Raw genomic sequence first — 27,397 nt, 5'->3', positions numbered from 1 at the left:
TGAAATCTATCAAAGGGAAAATCTTTACAAATACTACGTGAGAACACACTTATGGAAATTCAGAGAACTGACTCCTCTGCAAGTAGTATTTTTTCTCTAAATATAACAACCCTTAAATATTTATAAATGGATTTTTTAAACGGATTTATATATGTATATATAATATGCAAATTAATGTTTCAAATTTAGCATGACTAAGAATTAGCACTATTTTTGCCCTCACAAAAATTGAACAAATATATTGATTTGGAAGTTTAATTCGCCCCGATCAACAAAGATCTAAAACATTTCTTATGGTAATTTGATCTTTTTTCTCCAGTCCAAAACTAATTTCTAAATCGGTATATTTTATTTTTATTTCCATTGATGAACAGTCAAGCGAAGTACCAGATGAGAATTCACATCATGAATATTCACATCAAATTTATATATACTGTACAGAAACATCTAGTTTGAAATACATCACGCATAAAATCCATACCATCACACATGAAAGTACATCTTTAATATAAGGTATACTTCAGTGTTGTACACATCTTAAAAGTCCACACTATATCTAATGGTAAAAGAAAAAAAAGAGCATTGGCAAAAAAACACCGAAAAGAACCCCTCAAAAAATACCGGAAAGAAAGCCCTAAAGGAGTCAAAAAGCGCCCAAACACTTCTCACTTTAATGAATTTACGTCCAATTTGGTTTCGGCCGTTGAGCAGATTCATGCCAAATTTAAAACAGCCCAAATACTTTTTACTTTAATGAATTTACGTCCAATTTGGTTTCGGCTGCTGAGCAGATTCATGCCAAATTTAAAAGTGCTTAACTACTTTTTACTTTAATGAATTTATGTCCAATTTGGTTACGGTCGTTGAGCAGATTCATGCCAAATTTAAAAGTGCCCAAACACTTTTTACTTTAATGAATTTATGTCCAATTTGGTTTCGGCGGCTGAGCAGATTCATGCCCAATTTAAAGTAATTAAATAATTATTATAATGAAATTAGATATTTCTTAACAAAAAATAACTAAAATACAAGGATAGATTTAAGGTTCGTGGTATATTTATTTTAATGAAATGAAGTTAGATAACTTTTTAACAAAAAAATTTTTGAAATTCAAGGATTGATTTAAAGTTCGTGGAAGGAACTTTACTAATTTCATACTGCTTAGCAAAATTTCTCCTGGAATAAATGGAACAACTGAAATAAATAGATCTATGATTTCTAATAATTACATTAACTGAGATATAAAATTGCTTTATCGATGGAATTTTTAAAAAAAAAAAAAAAAAAGCTGTATTAATATAAAAAAATTCCTAATTTTATCTATATATTTTTTACTTATCACAACATTTAATCCCTGATTGTTAATTGATACATTATACATGTACAACTATTAAGTATATTATACAATTGTATAATGTGCAATTAACATAATCACAATATGCATTAAAATGCAAGTTTCCGCAAGCTTCAAGCTTTTTATCTATCCATTTATTTATTATTATCCATTTATTTTAAGCTATCTGTTTAAATTCGAATAAATATTTAACTATATTGAATTCATGTTGAACAGTCTGAATCAAATCAGTCATTGAATTTATGCAATTGTTAAAGTAGTGCTCTTTTGCCTGATGCTTTTTTCAATGCTCTTTTTCTTTGCTTTTTTTTCTAGAGCTTTATTCCTCAGCGCTTTTTTCTGGGGCTTCTAGTGTAAAGTGTCACTCATGCCAAAGAGATTCACCAACTCTTGGTGTCTGTGGCAAAAACATGTAGTCGTTGTGAACAATGCATTAAATTAGTAAAATTGAATCAATATTTCATTAAAATTAATAAAATGTAATCTGTATTTCTTTAAAATTAATGAATTTAGACAGTATTCCATTAAAACTAATAAAATTTAAAAAGTATTCCATTAAAATTAATAAAATTTAAACTACATTCTATAAAAATTAAATGGTTTTTCATGAAATTTAATTTTTGTCAATGTCATAAAAACCTGACTTGATCGAGAAAAATGGTTTTCAGATTTGAAATCAGCAAAACAAGTTACGTTGGAAAATATAAACATCATACCAGATATCTATAACTTGTTTATTCGTCTAATTATTCAGCAATAAAATCGATAAAAATATAAATATTTCATGCAATACCTTCATTTTTGACGGACACTCAATTAACCATAATTATATTTTAAATATTTATAATAATAAATGGTTTTCATAATTTATGGATAAAAACAAAGAAGACTTATTTTAGATTTTCATTTACTTTTGTTCTCGAAGTTATTTTAGATTTTTTTTAGCTTCCCTTTATGAGGCTGTTTAAGATTTCTACTTACTTTCGGAAGAAAGAGAAATTATAATTCCACTTTTGATTTACCACCTCCATAAATATTTTATTCAATATAAGACGCAAGAAATATGTCGTTAAGTACATTAAATATGATGAAGAGAGCGTATCTAAAAATCAATGAAAGATTTAATTCCATCACTACTTATTTAGATAATAAAATGCATTTCTCTATTTTTTTTTCTTTACATAATCATTCTGAAGAATCCATAAATTTAGCTAGAAAAAATTTATTCCCAGTTTCAAAGCAAAGAAGTATCTACAAATCACTCTCAATGTAAAGATCCATTTATACGGAGCTTTTTGAACAGTAATATAGATATAAATATCTCCGTACAAATATATACATAAAACTATCAAACAAAATAACTTCAGCATGCCGTTTCGACCACTTCAAACAATGAAGAAGGACATAAAACACACAATTTTTGCGAAAATCCTCCAACGATTACGCGAATTCTCGGTCATATCCTCCGAAAAAAAAATCTTTTAGTTTTTTTTATTCAAAAAGTTTTTTCTGTCTTTCGTTTGAGAAATAAAAAATGTATATTCCTTCCAAGTAAAAAAAAAAAAAAAAAGATGCTGAGCAAAAAGAAGAGAACTCATTGCAGTAGAGAATATGATTTGATTTTGAGCGACTGCGATCATGCTCCATAAAATTTGAAGATGGGTTGGAACATCGATTATAGAGGGTGGAAGGGGAGAAGGAGATGGAATGGGTAAGCATAAGCATTGACAATAAAGAGATGGGGGCGTGTGAGGATATTGTGGAAGGGACTCGAGATGGAGGTGGGAAAGGAGGGGAAGGCAATGACTTCGGGGTAAAAGGCAAGCCTTCCTTGAAAACGATGAAGATCTTGGTGCATATTGATGATGAGGAGATCTAAAATAATAACCGTGTCCTGCACTAAATGGAAGGTTATTTTAAAACTCTTTTGTTCGAATTCGGGTTCTAATGTACGCTACTGTTACGCGGCACGCAATGTTCGATTTCCGGATTGGACAGAATCTTATTCTACATCTTCTCCTGTGTGACAGGATTTGATCGAAATTTTTGGCATTTTGATATGTGAGTATATTTAATCTAAACATGAAATAATTGAATTGATAAAGATAACTGTAACGGAAAATTAAGAATGGAAAATATATCTTGAGTCTTAAGATAGGGGTAGAGACCTGACTTGCTGTGTGACTAGTAGAGTATATAGTGCCATTATGGACATTACATGTTTTCTAGCTATCTGAATTCATTTGATCCTTAAATTAAAATTAAATTTTATAATATTTATCCAATGGAAACAATATTTAACTTATTGCTCTAGTCGCAGAAAAGTGGTTGCCAAATTCTACTTTAAAATTTTTATTTTCTTTAACTTCAAACCATCAATAAAAATATTTATGACCGATGTATGTTTACCGTAATTTTGAAACATCGCTATAGTTTTTCTCTCGCCATATTTTTTTTTAAGTAGGTAATTCGTTATCATTGATCAGGCTCGGTTGGCTTAATTTACAGCGTGGCTATTGCTGCCTGTCACTTTATCATAAATATTTGATCTAATAAATTTCGAAAATCTTCGGCTCCCAGTACTGTTTATTATAACGATCGTTATTATGACGATCGTAACTATGAAATTTAAACATAACTTTCTAGCAAAATTTTCATTCTTGAAAAAATATGTAAGGAATATGACAATTTAGAGGAGCTCGCTTGCAATTTCATGGAAACAAGCTATTGTTTTGAAAAAAACTAAATTATTTTGAATTAATTATGCACTTACTTATTCAATAAATATCTCCCTGATAATAAATCTTTGCTTGCGAAAATAATGCATACTTTTCAACAAACATTAACAAGTATAGTTCTCCAATCACAATAATCATTAAACAATCCAAAATTGAGTCTCAAAATTTCTGAACTTGCAAAAGCTTATAGAAATAAAATTAATTTTTTTTTGAATTTCTCACTATGATAATTATAGATTAGAGATTCTTAGATTTGATTAGACCACAGTCGCAGTTCAGACCTAAGGGCCTTTAAGCTGGTTATAAAAGGCTCTTGTAAGTGAAATAAGAAAGTATTAATTCATATCTTATCTGGTATTTGTGCAAGTTGAAATTTCTAAGCAGATAAGTTTAAAAGTTCACAAAACTATGAACATAGTTTAATATTCTAAAGAAGCACAGTAAAATGATTTGATGGTATCTAATTTGTATAAAGCTTCTTTAAGTTTTAAAGGTTCAATTTTGCAAATTACTTTTCTATTTATTCGCTTGCTTACAACTGAATTCAAGTCAGTTTAGTCTTTCAGGAAAAATATAATCAAGTTTACCCAAAAAGTATCATCAACAAAGTATTGTTAAAAACTTCTTTATAGCGAAATTTTAGTAAAATTTAGTAAATTTTTATGAGTTTGATTTTGTATTCCACCAAATGATACCTTTTTCAGTCTATTAAATACGTAACTCCAAAACGAACCATAATGCATAACATGATGCATAATATAGAATTAATAATCCTAACTCTATTGGTAGACTGATTTTACCTGAATAAATTCATACCTTCAATAGTCCAGTTGTGCCCTTTTTTATATTCCTTCTATGTAAAGACATTTTTCTGACTAGTTTATAATGTATATGGTCATAGTTTTCTTTTTCTCTTTTGTTCGTATCTTTTTCCCAATTGATTAAAATACAATATTCTCGATTTTGATTCATTCCCATTAAATCTTAAGCATAGCGGAATGCATGTTTGTGTAACATTTCATATAGCAGACGAATTTAACGTGTGGTTTTTATGCTTTTTATCTAGCATATCAAAATCAGTTTTTAAACTACCGAGAATATTCATTGCTCTGCTCGCAACCATCAAGATATTATAAGTATGTTTCTTAACTTTTTCGTTCTCAAATTTCTTTGTTTTGCAAATAGAATGAAAACAACTAATATTGCATTTGCAAAAACAATTATTTAAAAAATTTTCAAAGCGATGATATTGAATAAGGAATGCTCAAAACAGTTATTGGCATGCTTTTTTTTTCTTCAATATTAAAATTAATTGAAACAGGTATAAAATTTAATTGAATGGGTGATTATAAAAGAAAATTATTCCTTATATATTAGAGAATATTCTTTATTATTTAATCCTTAACTCAATTTAGGAATACATTAAAAAATCATCCACTAAAATATTAATCCTTTTATAATCAAATAGAAAATTTTTTCACATGGTTCGTATTTTCTTCAAAAATATCTTTCTTCGAAATAAAGCCTCGAGTATCTCAAGAGAATAAAAAAATTCTTTTTAGTGATACTATTCTAAAAACATTACATATGCAGTTTTGTTCAGCATCCTCGTCTGTATTCATGCATGCATCTATGTATTCATTTTAGGAAGTTTGTAAAAATTCTAGAGTCTATATCAAATAAAAAAATATCATAATATTGAATGAAATTTGAGATTAGATTAGGGCATCAAAAATTCCATCTCTTAACTGATTAAATTTGTATTATTAGAGAATGACAATGTTTTATGAAAGTGTCAAATCTCATACACTATCTTTTAATTCTGAAGAAGGTTCTGAACTGTCAAAAATGTAATTTTAGCATTTTCTATAACAAAAAAGCGTAGAACAATACTTTATGAAGTTTGAGATTAAATACGAGAAAAATATTATAAATTCTGAAATCTGTATTATTATAGAATTCAATGTTATATAAAAATTTTAAATCTCATATACAATTATGAAATTATATTGTTTTCTTTTGTCAAAATAGTAATTTTGGCATTTTCTATTACTTTTTTGGAGTTGCCAATAAAGAATTTTTAGCATTTTATATGACTTGTTTAGTATTTAAAATTATAGCAAAAAAACATAAAACAATACTAATTGAAAGCTAAAAAACAGCGTTACAAATTCTTTGTATTAACTGACAAAATCCATATTGTTCGATACCAATTGATTTGATTTCTATGCTTGTTCGTTTGATAACAAATGAATAAAATAGATATGGACTGTATTTAAGATTTTTATTATCATTGGTGCTACGAGCAGACTCATGCTATAATAGCAACTACTAATTTTCAACTGTTTGGGGTTACAAGAAACGGTGGCGAGGATGCTAAGACAAAGATGACAAATTGGCGCTTTTTTCCGAGATACTGAACACATATCATTATAGAATTCTAAGGTTATAAAAAAATTTCAAACCTTATGCACAATTGTTTACATTTTATTGTTTTCATTTCTCGAAATAATAATTTTAGTATATTTTCTGTTACTTGCTTGGTGTTTTAAATTATTTATAACAAATAAAATATATCCCAGTAATAAAATTAAGTTGATAATTGGGTTTGTAAAAAAAGTATTATGCATAATTAGTATACATAAACTAGTAAAAACAGTAGAAAAAAAACTAGAAAAAAAGTAACTTTTACATAATTAATAAATTATAAGGAAGGTTTTTAGTTATATGAACAGTAATTTCAACATTTTCTATTACCCGATTGGCATTTTAAATTATTACAAATAAATATAACAAAACATCTAACGAAGTTGGGAATTAGGTACAGAAATATGGATATTAAACTTAAGTTTAACGGATCAAATCCGCATGATTATAGAATTCCATTTTCACATAAAATTTTCTACTATCTCATAGATAATTATTCAATTCTAAAAAAGTTTTTTCAGCTGTCAAAATAGTAACTTTAGTAATTTTTATTCCATGTACGTTAACAAAATTACAAAAAATTTAATATATTACATTGAGATAAGTTGGGAATTATATACTGAAAAAATTCTTCCAAATTATTCTAAATACGAATTATTATAGAATTCCGATTTATAAAAAAGATTTTAAAATCATACATAATTGCTGAATTTTAAAGAGGTTTCAATTTAGGTTATCGAAAAAGTATTTTCTATCGCGTAACAAGTTTATATTAAAAAATATCATAGTAATTATAGAATTTATGTTAACTGATGATTAAATGTGAATTATTAAAGAATTATGTATTCTAAATTTTTCGAAAGGCTTTCCATCTCATAGCTATTAAATTCTAAGGAAGCTTTCATGCAACCAAACAAAAGTATAGAGTTTGCTATTATTTGCTTGGTATTTAAAAATTAATTTCATTAAAAAATATTTGGTATTGAATGAAATTTGAAAAAGAAAAATGGGAACAAAATTATTTATTATAAATCTGCAAATCAGTATTATTATTAAGCGCATTAAAAATTAAAATCAATCTAGCAATGAAATAAACAAATAAATTAAATTTATTTTAAAATTAAACTTATTTTTAAATTTCATTGATTATTATATTTTATATTATTTTATAATTTAATTTATATTTTATATTTTATAATTTTTATCTAGTTTAAAAGAAAATGAAAACTGACAAATTAATATTCAGTTTTATTGAATGTGCAGAGTTTGGGAGTTGCTAGCATTTTTTTAAAATAAATTATTTTTGAACCAACGAGCTGTTTGGTGTTTTGAGAGACGCCTCATGTTTTATTTCAATATGTTAATGAAATAAAAGTTTTTAGAGAAAGATTTTTATTAAAAATTTCATTTTATAAATATTCAATATTTTCATTCTACTATATTGCTACTAGAAATAAAATATGTTTAACTACTTATTTTTTATCGATCCAAATCTCTCGTTTTTTAATAGATATTTTAGTATAGAAAAGTATAGAATAGAAAAAAATCCTCTTTATTAACATATTATTTAAAAAGATTTAATTCAGAAATGGTTTCTATAGGATGCTTCATCGCCAAACACTTAAACCTTTAAAGATACAACATATTTAGAATTTTTCGCAGCCAACAAATAACCCGAAGAAGTCATTAGAACAAAATGCAAAATCGAATGTAGAAGTCAAACTTCTTCTGACGCTTTTGAAGTCAAAGTATGGAACATGTAAACATTCATAACTGCGATTTATTCAAACACGCTTGATGGTCTGGCTTCAAAATTTCAAATCTGTGTTTGTTCCTCTATCTATTTCTAATACTTCACGCGAGGTTTCAGAAGTAGAAGTTATTGACACATACTTTCCTTAGCTCGCCAAATCCCAGAATGCATCATGTTTAACAAAACATTCAAGTATACAAGTTGCTTCGCCAGCTTGAAGCTCATATCGAGGAAATCTTTTGTTATGCTTATATTGCGATCGCGTTAAAGAACATTTTATGTGTAGATGAATTGCTTTTCGTTACATTCTGTTGCGTTTATGTTTTCAGAATTTTTCGTTTCCCAGTTAGTGATGTTTACTTTAAAGTACGCATGAAATATACATTAGAAAAATTGATATTACATGGTTGTGTTGCTAAATGCTAAAAAGAAAATTTAAATTCATATTTTTGATTTTCAGTTTGTTGTTTTCGTTGCATCAAAAAAAATTTTAGAAAGCAATAGTTAGTTTCTTATCAAAACTACAGCAACCAAAATATTCTAATAGTTTGTCATACTATAAATATTAGTTGTGAATAAAATTGACTAATTTATTTTTAAACAAAGAAAAAAAATATTTAAAAATTCGTTAAAAACAACATCTAAAATATAATTAACAAATTAAAAAATTAACAAAGCATTGAATCAGTTGAAAAAAAGTCTTTGGTAAAATATTTCAGTGTTACGCTTTAATAACAGTCCAGTAAAACTAGTATTTTCCCTCAGAAGAATGATATTGTTACATACTAATATACTGTTAGCATGTAACAATATTATATTATATACTAATACATTGTTATATACTAATATATTGTTATATACAAATGATTACATACTAATACATTGTTACATACTAATATATTGTTATATACAAATGATTACATACTAATATATATTGTTATGTACTAATACACTAATGTACTGTTGTATAATTATATACCTCTCATAAATTAATAAATAATATCTGCACTGAGAAAGAAAAGTATGATCAAAACTAGCAGAATATAGTAAAATTTACCGTTTTAGTATCTGCATGTGAACACCGTAAAGCATGTTAATATTTACATAAGCTCTTTAGTATTGATTATGGCCAAATTAACAATAAAATGTTGCTTTATAATGCATGCTAAAATTTGGTAAATAAGGTAAAATTTAGTAATTTTATAAGGATACTTTAAAGCAGCGCAAAAAAAAAACAATTATTCCGTTTCGTAATTTTTACTAAATGTGTGATAATAAGAACGATAATTTTAAAAACAATAATTATTATATACGAGAAAAATATTATAAATTCTGAAATCCGTATTATTGTAGAATTCAGTGTTATATAAAAATTCTAAATCTCATATATAATTATTAAATTTGATTGTTTTCTTTTGTCAAAATAGTAATTTTGACATTTTCTATTACTTTTTTGGAGTAGTCAATATAGAATTTTTAGCATTTCATATTACTTGTTTAGTATTCAAAATTATAACAAAAAAACATAAAAAAATACCTGATTGAATGCAAAAATACAGCGTTGCAAATTCTTCCTATTAACTGACAAAATCCACATCATTATAGAATTCCAAGGTTATAAAAAAATTTCAAACCTTATACACAATTGTTTACATTTTATTGTTTTCATTTCTCGAAATAGTAATTTTAGTATATTTTCTGTTACTTGCTTGGTGTTTTAAATTATTTATAACAAATAAAATTAAGTTGATAATTGGTTTGAAAAAAAAGTATTATACATAATTAGTATACATAAACTAGTAAAAGAAAGTAGAAAAAAAACTAGAAAAAGAGTAACTTATACATAATTATTAAATTCTAAAGAAGGTTCTCAGTTATATAAATATAGTAATTTAGCATTTTCTATTACCCGATTGTCATTTTAAATTAATACAAATAAATATGGCAAAACATCTAATGAAGTTGGGAATTAGGTACAGAAATATGGATATTAAACTTAAATTTAGCGGATCAAATCCGCATGATTATTGAATTCCATTTCTACATAAAATTTTCTAATATCTTATAGATAATTATTCAATTCTAAAGAAGTTTTTTCAGCTGTCAAAATAGTAATTTTAGTGATTTTTATTCCATGTACGTTAACAAAATTACAAAAAATAAAATGTATTACAACACTGAGATAAGTTGGGAATTTTATACTGAAAAAGAGTTATTAAAAATTCTTCCAAATTATTCTAAATACGAATTATTATAGAATTCCGATTTATAAAAAAGATTTTAAAATCATACATAATTGCTGAATTTTAAAGAGGTTTCAATTTAGGTTATCGAAAAAGTATTTTCTATCGCGTAACAAGTTTATATTAAAAAATATCATAGTAATTATAGAATTTATGTTAACTGATGATTAAATGTGAATTATTAAAGAATTATGTATTCTANTTTTTTTTTTTTTTTTTTTTTTTTTTTTTTTTTTTTTTTTTTTTTTTTTTTTTTTTTTTTTTTTTTTTTTTTTTGTGCACTGTACATGTCGAAAACAGTAAACCCTTTTTCCGTCGGATTTTTTTTCAATTTTCCGACCAAAAAAATGCTTTTTTTTTATTGCTGAAAATTAGTATATGCTCTATCCTAAATTCGAAAATGCAAAACATTTTTGTCAGCAAGCAGTTTTTTGCTTGACCTTTTGGTGATAAAAGATGTGATCTCCTGTCCTCTGGTCTCCAATTTTCACTGCAATGCAATCAAGTTTTATCTTTAAAAAATACATTGTTTTAACATATTCATCAACTCTATTGCCTTAAGATAATTATCTGCATAAAATAACTATTAAAGTTGAGTGAAAAATATTTGGAAAATGTATTTTTTAACCCTACACTTAATAAATCAGAACTATCATCTTCCGACTGAGAGATAATACATTTACTGTCCTCGGACTAACTCACTGAATACAACAAAACTATTTTGGCATGCAACGATAACACTAATGAAAGCGAAATTACAGAAAGTACAAAATGATTTTGATTTCAATTCAATGCGGGAAATCTCACCGTGAAAATTGTGAAGAAAGTGTGACTCGTTGCGCCATCTCTCAGCAATATTCAGAAATACAAAAGTAATCGCGGGATTTAAAGTGACGTGTAAGTAGCGACGAATTCAATTTCAATGCAATTTTTACCTTCGTTGCATGGGCACATCATGACCATACGGGCATAAAAAAGCTGATAGTATGAGACAGGACGCTGATAGAGAAATGGTTAAAAACCCTTCCAACTAATAGTCCTAGTGTTTCGTGTTTGGTTGCATTAAATGTAACGCCAAAATACACATAAAACAATGCTTCACATTTCAGATAACAGTGTCAGGTACGTAAATGCATACAAGTCGTGTGCATGTAGGTGACCATAGTCAGTCACAGTGCGTAAAAGCATTGTACACTGTAAAAAAATTCCTTTAAAAAATATCAGCATTGCCGTAGCGAAACATGATACGGAACAAAAAAGTCTGATATACAGTATTTTTTACAGTAATAATTACCGTAATGTCTCTGAATCATTCTCATTAAATAAATATTACTGTAAAAATTATGGTATAATATTTTGCGATAAAAATGGATTTTACATCAAATTGGATTTTACGAATGGCCCCCAAAGTGCCGTTACCTTATACAATAATTTGTTAAGGAATTTGTTACAGTGTATTTTTCTACATAAAACCATTATAACTTCTAAACGTTTTGGTCTATCGTTTAGAATTTGGTCTCATTCAAATCTACAAAGGAGAGCAGAGAATTTTTAAATATCAACAATAATGATATAACAAAGCTTTACGTAAAAAAAAAATATTTGATATTGATATGATCTAATTATATAAGCAAAAAGGTATTTTTTTATAGAAATACTTTTTTGCAACAATTGATGGACTATAAATACTTGTAGTCTTACGTAGTTGAAAAAGGTTTGTTTCCAAATTAAATTTATTAGAAAATAAAAATTCAAACCTACGCATTTGACTCTGATTAATTGTTATTAAAAATATAAAATTCTATTTTAATTAACAATGTACGATTTGATGTAACATATTTAAGTAAATGAGAAATATAACGTATGAAAGAAAATTAAAATTAATCTATATGCAGAAATAGAGCATAAATTATAGAAATAAATTATAAATTATGGAAATATCTAATCCTATTTAAATAGATGTCTTAAAAATCTATTTCATGTAATTAAATTTAATTTAAAAGCTGTTTGCAATGTAGGCAATTTTAGACTCTATAAAAATTGCTTTTTAATTTTAGCAACATCCTTTCTCTTCCTGTAATTAGATATTATTTTTAATAAGCTAACGAAAAGCTTTAATATATTTATGAAATTGTTTGCACTTGAATTAAGCTCAGTTTTAATGATTTCATTGCACTTTTCTATTACAATAACAAATTTTTTAAATTGTAATAAAATAATTATCAAAATAATGCATTTTTGACTGCAATTGACTTGCAAGAGATATAGTATTTTTTTTATTTCCAACTGCAATTTTTTTCATTTCTAAATTTTTGTACAATGTAGAATACTGTAGAAAAGTTTTTCATCTGTAATTAATTAAAAATGAGTCATATTAATGCATTGCGTTAAAGTGAATTTTAGTAAGGTACAATTTAAAGCTTGTTTCTATTTGACAGTAATTAAAATTAAATTTTATTAAAATACTAATTATAGTTTCACAATAACTAGTCATTAATTAAATAAGAATTCTAATTATATTTGGTTGAATATTTTCCTACTATTTTGCTTTAATTTTTTTAAGTATGAGTCAGAACGAAAAATCAAATTATTATCGCTTACGGCTACAAGAAACACGTGTTTATTGTAATATCGTATTCGTTTTATAGGTAAAAAAAACTATTTTTACTGGTTTTTCATGTGCAAAGTTTCAGTCCTAATGGTTAAGAAGCATACCTGTAACAAATTAGTGCTGATGATATTTAAGGTGATCACGTTACACAGCTGAATGTCGTTGACACGTAGCGTTTTTTTTTAAAAACAAAAACAATTTATAACTCCATAACAGTCAAAAACTATATTTTTATTTAACTGTATAATGCTAATTTGTTCGAAGAAATAACTTTTGTGTGCCAGATTTCGTAACTTAAAATATCTGTTTGCGTTAATTAATTTACATCTTCAATATGTGTTGCCGGAAATATTAAGGTTGCGCGAGTAAAAATCCGATTATTATATCAAAAGTTACTCAGATTTTATTTTTTTCGCGCATTAATTGACATTTTATGAAATGTGAAAAAAATTTATTGTTATTGTATGACCTACACTAGATTTATTATTGTTTTTTATGTTTGCAGTCATATTTGAATGGGGTTTTTCATAAGCTGCTACTCTTTACTTTGGAAAATGTTTTGTAAATAAATAAGTTTTTTTTTTCAAATTTCTATTAAAAAAATATATATATATCTTTCAAATTGCCCTATTATTTTTACAAGCAAATTTAAGCTTTAATAATTTTTGTATGCTATATTATGATTGCCAAATTATTTATAAAACACCTTTTTATTCCCTTTTCATATTAAATAAGAGAACTGTCGGCATGTGTGTGTATATGCGTGGCTCAATTTCTCGAGAACGGGATTTAGGTTTCTTTCTTTTAAGCAGTTTGCAAATATTTATAATTAGTCACCCCTAACTGTGTGGCGTAGTTTACACTCAATAAAAAATTAAAAATCTATTCTTTAAAACCGTTGTTGCGAATTAAACTTTCTGCAATATCTTTTGAAAGGTTTTATTGATTCACGTGGCTGACTTTTTTTTTTTTGAATTTGGTTTTTATATTGAAATTTTAAAACAAAATATTTGAATAATTTTTTCAGAAACAAGCCTTATTAAAAAAAAATTTTATATAAAAGCCACCTTTTAAATTATTATTTCTCGGAAAACTGTGCAGCTGATTTACTTTAAGTTCTTAACGACTAAATTGAAAATTACTCAATTTAATTAAATCAATTAATATTATTGAACCCCTTAATACTGAAAAAATAGAAAATATAAGAAGTCCAACTTAAATTTTTTCTAGCTTTTTTCCGATCTAAGGGACAACTTTCAGACAAACTTTCTCCATGTTAACTTAAGGGAAATTATGTGTCTAGAATTACTTTATTTTTTTCAATAATTAATAATTTTTTTTTCATTTAATGTGCTTTATTGATCAATAAGTTTTAAATGTTAAGCTTATAAAATTTTTAAACGCTTTAAAAATTTAGAATTACTTAATCAATAGAGCACATTTCAATGAATAAAATGAAACAAAAATCATTCTAAAGCTGGTTTTTGATTTGAGTTGGCGAGTACTATTTGAAAATTGTTTAAAACTGTTGAAATGGAACAAAAACTGTCAAGAACCTGTTTTAATATTTTTCTCCGTTATTGGGAAAATTTTATTAGAAATCAAAGTATTCAACAGCTTAAATCATGCATAATGTAATTACATACAATATACAATAGTACAATATACATTATAATTATACTATAATTATGATATATATTGTAGATTATGCATAAAATTGAAACTAATAACTGCTTTTTCAATAAAATGGCACAATACTTCAGATAATTAATTCGATATTATAGCTATACAGTTTATATTGCAACTAATAAATAGGAAGTGCTAATTTTCATCAATATTGTTTTTAATTTTTCACGCCCTAATTTGGGTAAATTGTTTACCTAAAGTACTAACATCACCAATAATTGTCAGGTCTCAACTTGTGAAATTGTATTCGATTCTCAATATTTATTGTTAATGTTGATATAAACATCTATAAATCATGATCGTAGTATATTCCCTGTTAATTGAATTAATTGTAATTTATAAAAATATAAATGTGTGTTTAAATCAGTTTTTTTTCCATCAATCTTTTCAAAAATTTAATCAATTAATTTCAATCAATTAAGTGTTTTATTAAGTTAATTACTAATATTTATAACGGTAATTGGAATAAACTTTCCAACATATGTTAATTTTACTGTGTTTTAACAATTTTGTCCGTTTACATTCTAGTCTATGCAACTCAGCATCAATCGAAAGAATATTTTATGAATTTGTCTTACGTATACAAAACTGAAAAATAAACTTCGAGCACAAAGATCTTCAAAATAAAGATCTTGAACTATGAATAATAAGATCTTCTTTTTTAAAAATCGAATGCCCCAGAGAAAGTAAGAGTTATAATGGGAATATAATGAAAATTGATTTTATACATAATGAGCAAGATGATTAATAAGTGTTTTTATGTGATGATTATTTCTGTATTTTTACTAAAAATAATTAAAGAAAAAGACAATTTTACATAATTTTTTTATTTATAATTATCTAATATTTACAATAGATCATAACTTTCACTCAAAAACTTTGGTTTTTTGACAGTAATTGTTAAAATTAAAAGGGAGTTTTATGTCAAAATGATTAAGAATATAATTGTTTTGATCATTTACAACTTAATATGAGGTTTTATTTATAATTACTTCATATTTATAGTGGATAATAATTATTTTCTGCACCAAAATTTTGAGTTTTTGATAATTGTCGGTTCTTGACGATTAAAACCGGATGAAACGCTCAATCGTCAAGAACTTGTTAACCTTAGGACAAATCAGTAAAATATCACACAAAAATCAACAATCGTGATATTTTTAGTTTCTAACATTTCTTTGCAGTATATATTACTATAATTATTGTAGAAATTTTAATATTTTTATCGAATTTTTTTCCTACCAAGTAATAAAATTTTTAAAAACGAATCAAAATTTTTTTTTAAAGGTTCGAATGAATAATAAATCCCTCAAGACTCAAATAACACTTAATACAAAAGAAAACATTTCAAATCTTTATTAAAATTAAGTTACCATACGTTCAACATTAAATTTATTTCCAAAAAATAAAACTAATTGCATTTTAAATTCCAATATTTTTTTTAATTGTTTATTTTATTTTCATTCATTTAATTGAAAAGTTTAGGTCCAAAAAGAAATCATTCAAATAACCCAAATTTCATTAAATTAAAAGGGAGAAAAAAAATACCAGAGATAGTCTTTCACAAAAAACAAAATGGCGTTATTAAAACAACAGAGAATCTCAGTAACAAACGAGAATCTAATAGATAATGATCCAGCTCCAAATATCCATTTAATCAGGCGGCTTCACACCAGAGAAAGAACATTCTTCGCGATATTGACCAGGCAGGATGGAATGCGATTTTAATAACGAGTCATACATTCTTCCTCGTTGCAGGCTTGCGTCTAATGGCTCTGGAGGTTCCGCAGCTCGTGGTGTCAGGAGAAGAGACGACATTGACGTGCGTCTTTGACCTAGAAGACGACACACTTTACTCACTCAAATGGTACAGAGACGACATGGAGTTCTTCCGATATGTGCCCAGCGACAAACCCCCCAATCAGTTCTTCCCGTTGCAGGGATTAGATATAGACGTGAGTATTGGTATTTTATCTAGTCAATGGTTTTTGTTTTTAAACCTTAATTGAAAATTGCTTAAAAGTGTTTCTCGGAGCTCTTTTTCCAAGGAAATTAAAGAACCATGATAGAATTTTGAATTTTATTTACCATCTTATTTAGAATTATCTGGGCATTAGAATGGGCAAATAATATTGAATAATTAAAAAGTTTGTAAACCTTTTTTTTAAACACCACCAATATCTGATTGAATAAATAAAAATTATCTAAATCTACGCACAATTCTTAATTTTCTAAATTTTTTATGAGCCCAGATCTTGCAACAGTGGAATAACATTTTAAATAATAAAAAGTCAAATCACGAACGCTGTTCTTTTCACAAAACTGTAATTTTTCTTTATATGGATTTTTTGAGCTATTTGAGCAGCGACAAACCTCCTAATCAGTTCTTCCCGTTGCAGGGATTAGATATAAACGTGAGTTTTGGTATTTTATCTAGTCCATGGTTTTTGTTTTTAAACCTTAATTGAAAATTGTTTGAAAGTGTTTTTCAAAGTTCTTTTTCCAAAGAAATTAAAGAATCAACAGTTCAGCAAAGCTAGAATTTTGAACTTTATTTATAGTCTTATTAAGAATTATCTGGGCTGTGGAATGGACTATAATAATTCAAACGTTTTTAAACCTTTTTTTTAAACACCTCCAATATCTGCTTGGATAAAGGTGACCTAAATCCACGAATAATTCTAATTTTTTTAAATTTTTATGATCCCAGATCATGCAACAGTGGAATAATTTTTTATATATTAAAAAATCAGATCAGAAATTCTGTTCTCTTCACAAAACTGTGACTTCTCTTTCTATGGATTTTTTGAGCCATTTTCAAAATTAGCGTTGAAGGTTCTGGATTAAGCTGACGTGAGTCATGAACTGTTGCAAACTAACAGCAATTATAAAAGTACCAGGCCGTCCAGGTGGCCGAGCGCTTAGCGTGCCTGACTGCGAAGCCATAGGCTGTGGGTTCGAATCCCGCTCTGGGCATGGATGTTTCTCTCTCTCTTTGTGCTGTCCTCTGTTGTGTGTATGATGTGTGAATGTGGCCCACCCTATAAACGGGTTTGTGGCAGTGTGGCGTGGGCAACGTTGCTCGCCTCCGTAACTTTGGTTCACAGGTGCCCACAGGGTAACGCGAAATGAGCAACAATTCTGGCATAGTATAGGCAAAGATACAAATTCAGTGCCTGCCATTGGAGAAAAAAAATAAAAATAAAAGTACCAGATAATTCGTAGAAATATGTTATTTAAGTGACGACAGAGCCTTCGAAAACTGCTTTTAAACTGTTTCAATATATATATANTATATATATATATATATATATTCCACTTTTTAGATTTTTCTAAACGATATTTACATTGGTAGTACAAAATAGTTCTGTCCGTTTTTAAGAGAGGACTCTGCTGTTATGAATGTTTCTTAGTGACAGCTGGTTTCGGTGGTTTCAGAGAGGTTAAACATCTGTCAATAATATTCAGTTTATATCGCTTTGAGCGTCATACAAAACCCCTGTTGTTTACTTTGTTGAAAATGCCAAATTTTGTGGTAACTAAGCACCATTTGCGGGAGGTTTTATGTCTCTGCTTTATTTGAAGAAAAGTGCAGCTGAAGCGCATCGAATGTTTGTAGAAGTTTATAGTGACAATGCTCCAACTGATAAATCATGTAGGGAATGGTTTCGACGTTTCAAGAATGGTGAATGATAAATGAAGAATGGTGAATGGTGAATGAAGAATGGTGAGTAGTTCTGTATACTATGAGCTGCTATAACCTGGTGATTCTATTACGGGCGATCGGTATAGGCTACAATTGATTCGTTTGAGTCGTGCATTACGAGAAAAACCGCCGGAATACGAGCAAAGGCATGACAAAGTTATTCTTCTGCATAATAACTGTCGACCTAAAGTCGCGAAAGTCGTAAAAAATTATTTGGAAACACTCAAGTGGGATATTTTATCCCAACCGCTGTATTCGCTGTACATTGCTCTTTCTGATTACTGGTTGTTCCGACGGATGAAGCATGATTTGGCAAGTCACCAGTTCACTTCTTTCGCAGAAATCAAAAATTGGCTCCTAACTTGGATCGCCTCAAAAGACGAGCCTTTTTTTCGAGATGGAATTCGAAAATTGGCTTAGAGGTGGGAAAAAGTAGTAGCCAGCGATGGACAATACTTTGATTAATCTGTTCATTCATTTTGTTCTGAAATAAATGCACTTTTGATCACAAAAAAACGGACTGAACTAATATGTACTCCCAATAATAGGAATCGAGAAGAGTTTCTCAAATCGTACCTCCTTCAAATCGTATCACCTCTAATCCATTGTATTGAAAATACTCTAGCTGATTAATTAAGAAGCTTCTTTCACATGGATATTAATGCAGAAGAATCATGTTACTATGTGTATGAGCTATTTAAGTCAATCGGATTTATATATTTTCAGTGTAACTTTTGAATATACCTGGGTAAGAATACATTAAAGCTAAAATAATGCACACATTATTTTATACATCATGCAATTTTTATAATTTTAATTTCACATAATTTTTCTGTTATGCTCCATTTGTTTCTTTGCTAACTAACTTCTGTTTGAGAAGTTAACTAATGTTGGTACCACATCTGTTCCAGTTACAGTTCGAAATTTGTAGATTTCAGATATGTTTTTTGTCCTTTGACAATTTAGATTTTTCAATCAAAAAACAGGAGTCTTATTTTAACTATCCGAAATTGGAATTGAAGTCCCTTCAGTTAAGTGTCCTTGTGCTAAGTGAAAGTTTTAAAATTAATCTCACATTCTACATCAAGAGATATATAGTTAAATTTAAACCTCATGCAAGAGCTTGAAATATATGATTTATCAGTCTTTTCTATTTTATTGCGTATTTAATACCATAAGTCTCATAGTAAAATATGCTAGATAATCGCTACAGTAATATCTCTTAGAACATGTTTCGAAACCTTGTATTACTTAAAAACATATCGATCGAAAATAAATTCAAAAGAGCGAAAAGCTACAAAAATTAACTTTTATATTGCGAAAGCAATTTTAAATCTATTTTAGTTAAGATCACTACTTTTTTTTCATAAACCATTTTATTTTGATCTTTGAATAGTAAAATATGTCTAAACATTTCATATTACTGAAAAGCTCTGGTCTTCAAAATGTTTTCAGTGTCTCAAATTGGTTTTTCAAGGCAGACATATCAAGCCAGACATATTAATAATATCTTAAATAATAACTTTAAATTGCTGGAAACTTTCAAGAAAATTTCTTCCCTCGGTGAATATATCAAAGAGTTATTTTCGGTGATTTCAAAACACAATTTTTCAAGTCATTTGAGTTACTTTTTTCATAATTAGATTAATAAATTTTATAACTTTTTGCTTAAAAACTATTTTTTGTGAAGAAAAGATTTTCAACCGATGGGGTTAGATATGTTTGGTTACACTAATATTTTTCGTAACAAGCAAATCTTCTGCGAACGTATATGTTATGCAATCTAAGGCCTCGACCAATATTTATGTTAAAACTTAAAGAGTTTTTATTGTTTACAAGATGTAAAAAATATCACAACTATGCGCAAAATTTATATCTAATATTTTTGTTTCGAAACAAAAAAAAATAGAAACTTAAAAACTCTTTGCAAATTTGGATAACAAGAGCAGAAAACTTAAAAACCACCAAATAAAGAACAGTTTTTTTTCTTTTGAAACAAAAAAATGGAACTTAGAAATTCTTTGCAAGTTCTCATAACAAGAGCAGAAAATTTAAGCACTTGAAAAAACGCAGTTTTTTCAGAAGAAAAGGTAGACATTATATATTTTTTCGAAACAAAAAAAAATAGGAACTTGAAAACTCATTGCAAATTTGCATAACAAAAGCAGAAAACTTTAAAACCAAACAAAGAGCGGTTTGTTTCTCAAGAAAGTTAGCTCTTATATTTTTTGGATTTGGTTTAAAACATTTTATTTGATTGTGTTTATTTGATCGATTAAACCATTAAGATGACCTGTTCAAAAATGAAAGCTTTGATGGTAACTCAAGACACCTTTTTTCTTAAAAAAGTCAACCATCTCGTGACCACCCAAGCCATGAAAAAGGAGATTAAAAAGAAAATCTGTAACTGAGATCCTGCCAGCATATCAGAAATAGCGAATAAATAACTAGTCTACATTTTTGTCAACATTAACAACAACACAACTTAAAAGCATTATCCACATTTAATTAGGCCTTTTTCCTGTCTATCTACGCCACTTTACTAAGAAAAAAATAAATAAATAAAAATATTTTAATGTTATTTGGACCGGTTGAGCACAGGAACTTAGACTACATCTCTCACTTGAAAGCAATTCTTCTATTCTACCACAATGCTTTTTAAACACGTGGATGTCACAGGTGGAATGTTTTGACTATAGATTTGGTTCCCCTAAGACTTATTTAATTTATTCTGAAGTAATTTCGAATGTGATCCTCTGCGATAAAACTTACCCGGGCCTTCGGTTTGATTACCTACATGAACTTTATTAATGCTTCCGAATACATTATTGCATTATTTCCTCTTCTATAAATCCGAAATGTCAACAAAGAACGGCCTTTCACGATCAGTCTCTATATGTTTCATCACAATCAGAACAGCAATATATGGACAGGATAATGCTCGATTTGCATTATTTTATCACCTCTTTCATGAAAAGTACTGTCACACAGCGAGTTAAAAGCATCTGAATCATTTCAAGTGCAAACTCAGCAAGTACATGAACAGGCCATACACTAAGGGAACGAGAGATAAGTAAGAGGCATACGGGAGACAGTTTACAATACTTTTGCTTTAGCAAGCGCACATCACCTCTGCGCATCCTAATACAAATATAAGAATTCAAAACCAATATGCGACTTTCTTATTGCTAATTTCCTCAGTGTGTGGCCTTCCTTTAGCCCGTCTTCACTTTTTTCTAAATTGCAGAGCCATAGTTTTGGTCTAACGGTCTCTGGAATGGTCTCTTAAGGATTGTACTTAAGACCAAACCGTGTTTGAAAGCTTTGTCGCTAAAATGCACTGATGGACGAACTGTTGATGCATTGTTCTTCATTTCCATTTTGAATTATTAATAAACAGAAATATTAGAATTAAAATTCTATATATTTTATTTAGATTTTAAGTGGTCTGCTATCTTGAAACAGCATATAAGTAAGCAGTGATTGAATTATCAAATTAAAATTTAGTGCGATTCTGCATAACTATCTAACAACATTACAAACTTCATTAGAACCTTCAAGTTAAAACTGCAAACCTGACACAAAGCAAGAAATTGTAATCAATCAGTTTAAATATCTTTCTAATCTCTACAGTCTCAAAATCATAATTTCTATTGCAAATGTGATTTAATCCTGGAATAATAGCGAGAATCAAATCAAACTTTCTAATTAGTAAGTTCATTCGAAGATGCAACGTAATTGAATCGTGCGACCAACCGTGAGGGTTTTCGTGTGGGAACTTACTCTGCAATATCTGGAATCCCAGAAACGAAACTTTGGTGTCACGATAGCTTTCGATTTAGCGGGACTAATTCTCGAAACTTAATTCTATTCTATTCTCTCCTTGCAGTTTGGTCGCTCGAGTAACGGAACGGTTTATATCAAGGGAGTGGATGAAACAACGGCAGGGAACTACAAATGCGAAATATCTGCAGATTTACCATCCTTTCAAACAGTATCTGCGGAAAAGACGCTCACAGTAACAGGTAAGAGAAGAACTATGGGCTAAGTAAAAAGAGTTCACTTTTGTTTGTAAATTCAGTAAAAATATGCTCTATAACTTGATTATACAGCTATTCATGTAATCAACTTAACGAAACATAAATCAAATATTAGCTATGTCAAAGTACCTGCATTACATTACAATAATGAGCTGATCTTTTTCAGCAGCGTAGAAAAATTTCATTTTGTTCCATCTTACTAAATATTTGCTGAAAGTGAACTTTTTCCTGGAATTATCTTTGGCTAACCGAATTTTATAATTGTGTCCAAAAATTTTTTAATTCACTTAAAAAGTATTACAGACATAGCGAAATACGCAAAAAAAACGTACCGCTGTTCTGACCAAACTATTGTGACCATATTTCTAAGAATTCGGCTACTCCTACAATTTTGGAATCCAAATCTGTCGAAAACATGCTATGCTTATTTTTTAAAAAAAAGTGCATTTTTAAGTCTGATTTCGTAACTTTAAATATCGTCTGCACTAATTAATTAGCATATTTGAGATCATCTCATTGAACTATCAAGATTAAGTCCCAGAACGTATAGATCCGATCATTAGATCAAAAGTTATTGAGAGTGGTTCGTTTTGCACACTGTACTTTGCTTCTCAATAATTAGATTGATCTTTACATAATTTTATCGTTTTGTTCTCGTTTGAATATTTTACCAGTGCCAACGTTTCAGTTAAAACATAACTTCCTCGTGCAATAGTTGTTTTATTTTATTCCATTAAATTAGTGCTAATAGACAAGTACTGTGACTACTAAATTAGTACTGCGGGGAGAGAAGTTATAGACAATGCCAACTTTTATCTATGAAAAGGTACCCCATCATAGAATCGAGTTAACATGTCTTATATGCTAGTGAATTGGAATTGTATTTTTGTACTGGTAGATACACTACAGTACCATATGTAAAATATATTTCGCATTCAAAAACAGGTATAAATTTCATAACATCTAAGCCTTATAGAAGATTATGAACAAATGTTGAGATTTTGTTTTAAATTTGAAAAGAAAGACATTGACTTAACTTTTTTTGTATCAAACGTATGGCAATAATTAACATATAGAACTTTTAACGGCAGTAAAAAAGTGTTTTCCGTTTTTTACAATGAATGTACGTTTCCGAAATACTAATTCTTGCATTTTACAATAAATTTACGCTTCTATAGAAATAAATATTTGAATAAGAAAGGTTTCGAGAATTGCTTCGCCGAAATATCTCGCGGAATGAAAGTATTCACAATAAATAAACTCCTTTTAAATTATTTTGATTTTATTTCATTATGAATAACTTACGAATTCGAGTTGAATTCATAACACAATTATGAGCAGTTCCAAATGAGACTATTTCATTTTGGACGAGTCGCTTAAAGATTGAGAGATCTCTCTATTTTAATACTTATTCTTTAGATTTTAAGCAAAGGATGGTGGTTTCGTGAAACAAAATGTTTAATATGAGTGATAAATTTTATGGAGTAATATTTTGAATAGTGGTGTTTATATCTTGTTTGAAATTCTGACGTCTTGCGACAATATTATAGAGAGTGAAAGTTTCTTTAAAATGTATGCAAATATGTGTAAGTTTAAAATATGTATTCATGATGCACAGCATACAATGACTTGCTTAAAAATTTATTTTTGCTGCTGTGAAGATGATGCATTCACTGTATATTTATGAATTATAAGAATGTGAAAATCTTGCAAGTCGAATTAAAAATACTTTTTAACTTAAACAAAATATTTTGAACATAGTTTAAGGATTTAATACTATATTCATTGCTAAACAAAAACCAAGTTATTCTGAATCCTAAAAGTTGGCGAAGAGGGGATATTTTGTAACTCAAAAATTATATATATATATATGAGCTGATAACGGGATTATATCTTTTCCTTATTTTTTTCCGGCTTTAATTTATATTACTATTATTTTACCGACTATTATGTTACCGACTATTACTAACTATTATATTACTATTATGTTACCGGCTACTAATGTTCAACTCCAACTCCGCAGTCTTGCAATTTTGAACCAATCCAGAAGACAAGGGAACTCCTGAATCAATTATTGGGAGAAATTTGCTTTCGGGGAATACTTTTTGATGGAACTATTCCGCTTTTGCGTTACATGGAGAGGAAAAACACAAAAACCTTCCACGGTTAGCCTAACGGCAAAGAGACCCTAATCCATGATCCGTCTATCTCAGAGGATGTTTTACGTCAGCACTGTGGTCGGTACATGCCGGGTGCGGAATTCGTATCAGCCTGACATCACTGGGATTCGAACCCGGTTCACCTCATTAGAAGGTGAACGCTCTATGCCCTCAGCCACCACGGCTCATGTATGTATATATGACACCATAAAAACTAAAGAAAAAAAAGAAATTTACAAAGGAAATTATGAAAAAATAATAAGCTTTTTTAACTGTCCTTAAGCAGCGAGTACATAGAACCCGTTTTCATGATATGCGTTGATTTGATAAACTGATATTAAGGAACCTAATAAAGTTTTGCATACAATAGATAAATGAACATCAATTCTATCGTTATAAAATTATATCATCAATCACTGACTAACGCAGAATTAACATTTTTTTTAAATGTTTTAAACAATGCTTTTTCGTATTTAAGGCGTATTCGAAAATTAAATCTTCTCAGATTATGCCAACAACAAAATAAATGAACTTTCTATAAAAGTATGAGTCTAATTTGATACGTATAATTTTAAAAAGTCATTTAAGTTATGTATCATCGTAAAACAATAAATACTAATCACACTATTATAAAAACCAATTAGTAGTACTTTCTAGCAACAGAAGTAACCATTTTTTTGAACCACAGTAAAAGGTACTATTATTTAGAATAAATCATACCTGAAACTTAAATCTTTTCTGATTATGCAACAACAAATCCATGAAAATACGTTCCATGAAAATACGAAATTCCATGAAAATACGTTCTGATTTGATACGCATAATTTTAAAAATCCATTAAAAACATTCATCATCATTAATTAAGACAAATCCTCTGTTTCAAAAACAAATATTATTAATTACTTACAACAGAATGATTTTTTTTAAAACTGTAATCAAAGATATTGTAATTTAGAATAAAGTGTACATGAAATTTAGATCTGTTCTAATTAAGCTAACAACTTGAATTTGCACATAACTTCATGGAGCAAATCAGATGCAAATGCTGAAATGAGATGTTTCATTAGAGGGTGATGCTTATTATCTCATTCTTGACTATTCACACTGCAAACATTTTAAATATTTAAAACTTTAGTTCTGCGCACCGAAAATATCTGATAAATATTAATAAACATCCCCTCCCAATTACTCTGCAAAACTAGATTTAAACCTAGGCGTGGGTTTTCCGGAAAATGTTCGCTGTGACAGGTAATCTGCTCGTGTGCCCCTTTCGCAGTAAATCGTTAAGAAGATTATTACCCATAGTATTATTTGGGACACAATTCCTCTATTACTATAGGATTACAGATGGTACTGGCCACATAATGGAATCAATTGTTGCAACGAGGCAATTATGGTATCGATTAGTGGAATTTCAAAGATGCTCTGGTGAGATTGTAGAGATCAAAGTGAAAATCGGACAAACAGAAGAGAAATTTATTCGATAATAATGTTGTTTGTTCTTCCAAATTTAAGGCTCGAAGCTTGACAAATGATAAACACTTTTGAAAATTAATTAGCTATTTGTCAGAATGTTTTCAATTATTTCCACGCACAAATTCATTTTACGGTTATTGAAGCAAAAGATTATGATTTTATTGCAGATATTTCTTAGATTCTCTTTCCTTGATTGTAGATAATAATGAATGAATTTAATAAACATAATTCTATTTGACTTCAAAATAATTCATTTTGAGGATAATGTAATTAATATTTCGGAATAAACTTCTCACCACAGATGTCTCACTATATTGTGTTAGCTAACTCTTAACTGGGTGTTCCGTAACAACCACTCTAAGAGCTATTTTAAACTAGAAAGTCGCAAGAGTATACGTCTAAACGTATACAGTAGCAAATCAATATTTAAGTAAGAAAATATCACAAATGTTATCCCAAATTTAGCAAAACTTAAAGCCCTTTTACCTCCTCTAAGTTTTCTCTATCAATAAAAGAGGTTTTGATGTTTTTAATTCATCCTCTCTTGTTAATGATTCGTTAGATTTTCATAAAGATTTTTATTTTCGCTGTTGCGTGACGTCATGCTAATACTAGCTACAAGTTCAAAAACAGCTAAGCAAGCTATTTAACTTAATGTCAAGCTCCATGCTATTCTAATTGTTTAATTGGAAAATTTTGAGAATCATCGAAAACTTTGAGATTTTGAAAGGAGTTGCATGGATGTTTAGAATTAGACAAATTTATGGTGACAAATAATAATATTAAAACATTTTAAATCGGTTTTATATACAGGAAATTATCGTAATTTCAATTTACAGGATACCACTGGTTACAAATAAATACTTTAATTAGTTGAAGTTTAGAAATTGTGCATAAAATTCTTAAACTTCATGGCCAGCCGCTAACTATTTCAATTGTTGAATTCTCTAAATGGCATCCAAAACCTTTAGATTTTGAGAGGAATTGACTATATCTTTAGAATTTGACCAAGTTCATAGAGCAATATGATCATATCCAAACATTTTGAATAGGTTTTATATACAGGAGATAATCATAATTTTAATTTACAGGATGCCACTGGTTACAAATAAATACTTTAATTAGTTGAGGTTCAGAAATTGTTCATAAAATTCACAAAATGGCCGATCCCATGCCATTTCAATTGTTGAATTCTCTAAATGAC

At 28.2% G+C, this 27,397-nt stretch overlaps 1 protein-coding gene across 1 annotated transcript in view; it reads left to right on the top strand.

The window, feature by feature from the left end:
- The window catches only part of LOC107451469 (uncharacterized), a 173,034-nt gene that overhangs the window by 133,329 nt on the left and 12,308 nt on the right, over window positions 1–27,397 (top strand). Inside the window, exons 2-3 of the mRNA XM_071179648.1 lie at window positions 16,571–16,767; window positions 22,408–22,543. Coding sequence (XP_071035749.1) covers window positions 16,571–16,767; window positions 22,408–22,543 — 333 coding nt within the window. The remainder of the gene's footprint in view (window positions 1–16,570; window positions 16,768–22,407; window positions 22,544–27,397) is intronic.

The sequence above is a fragment of the Parasteatoda tepidariorum genome, chromosome 4 (genome assembly GCF_043381705.1).
Source record: "Parasteatoda tepidariorum isolate YZ-2023 chromosome 4, CAS_Ptep_4.0, whole genome shotgun sequence".
Classification (NCBI taxonomy): domain Eukaryota; kingdom Metazoa; phylum Arthropoda; class Arachnida; order Araneae; family Theridiidae; genus Parasteatoda; species Parasteatoda tepidariorum.
The sequence above is the reverse complement of the archived record's forward strand: the minus strand, read 5'-3'. Positions and strand labels throughout refer to the sequence as shown.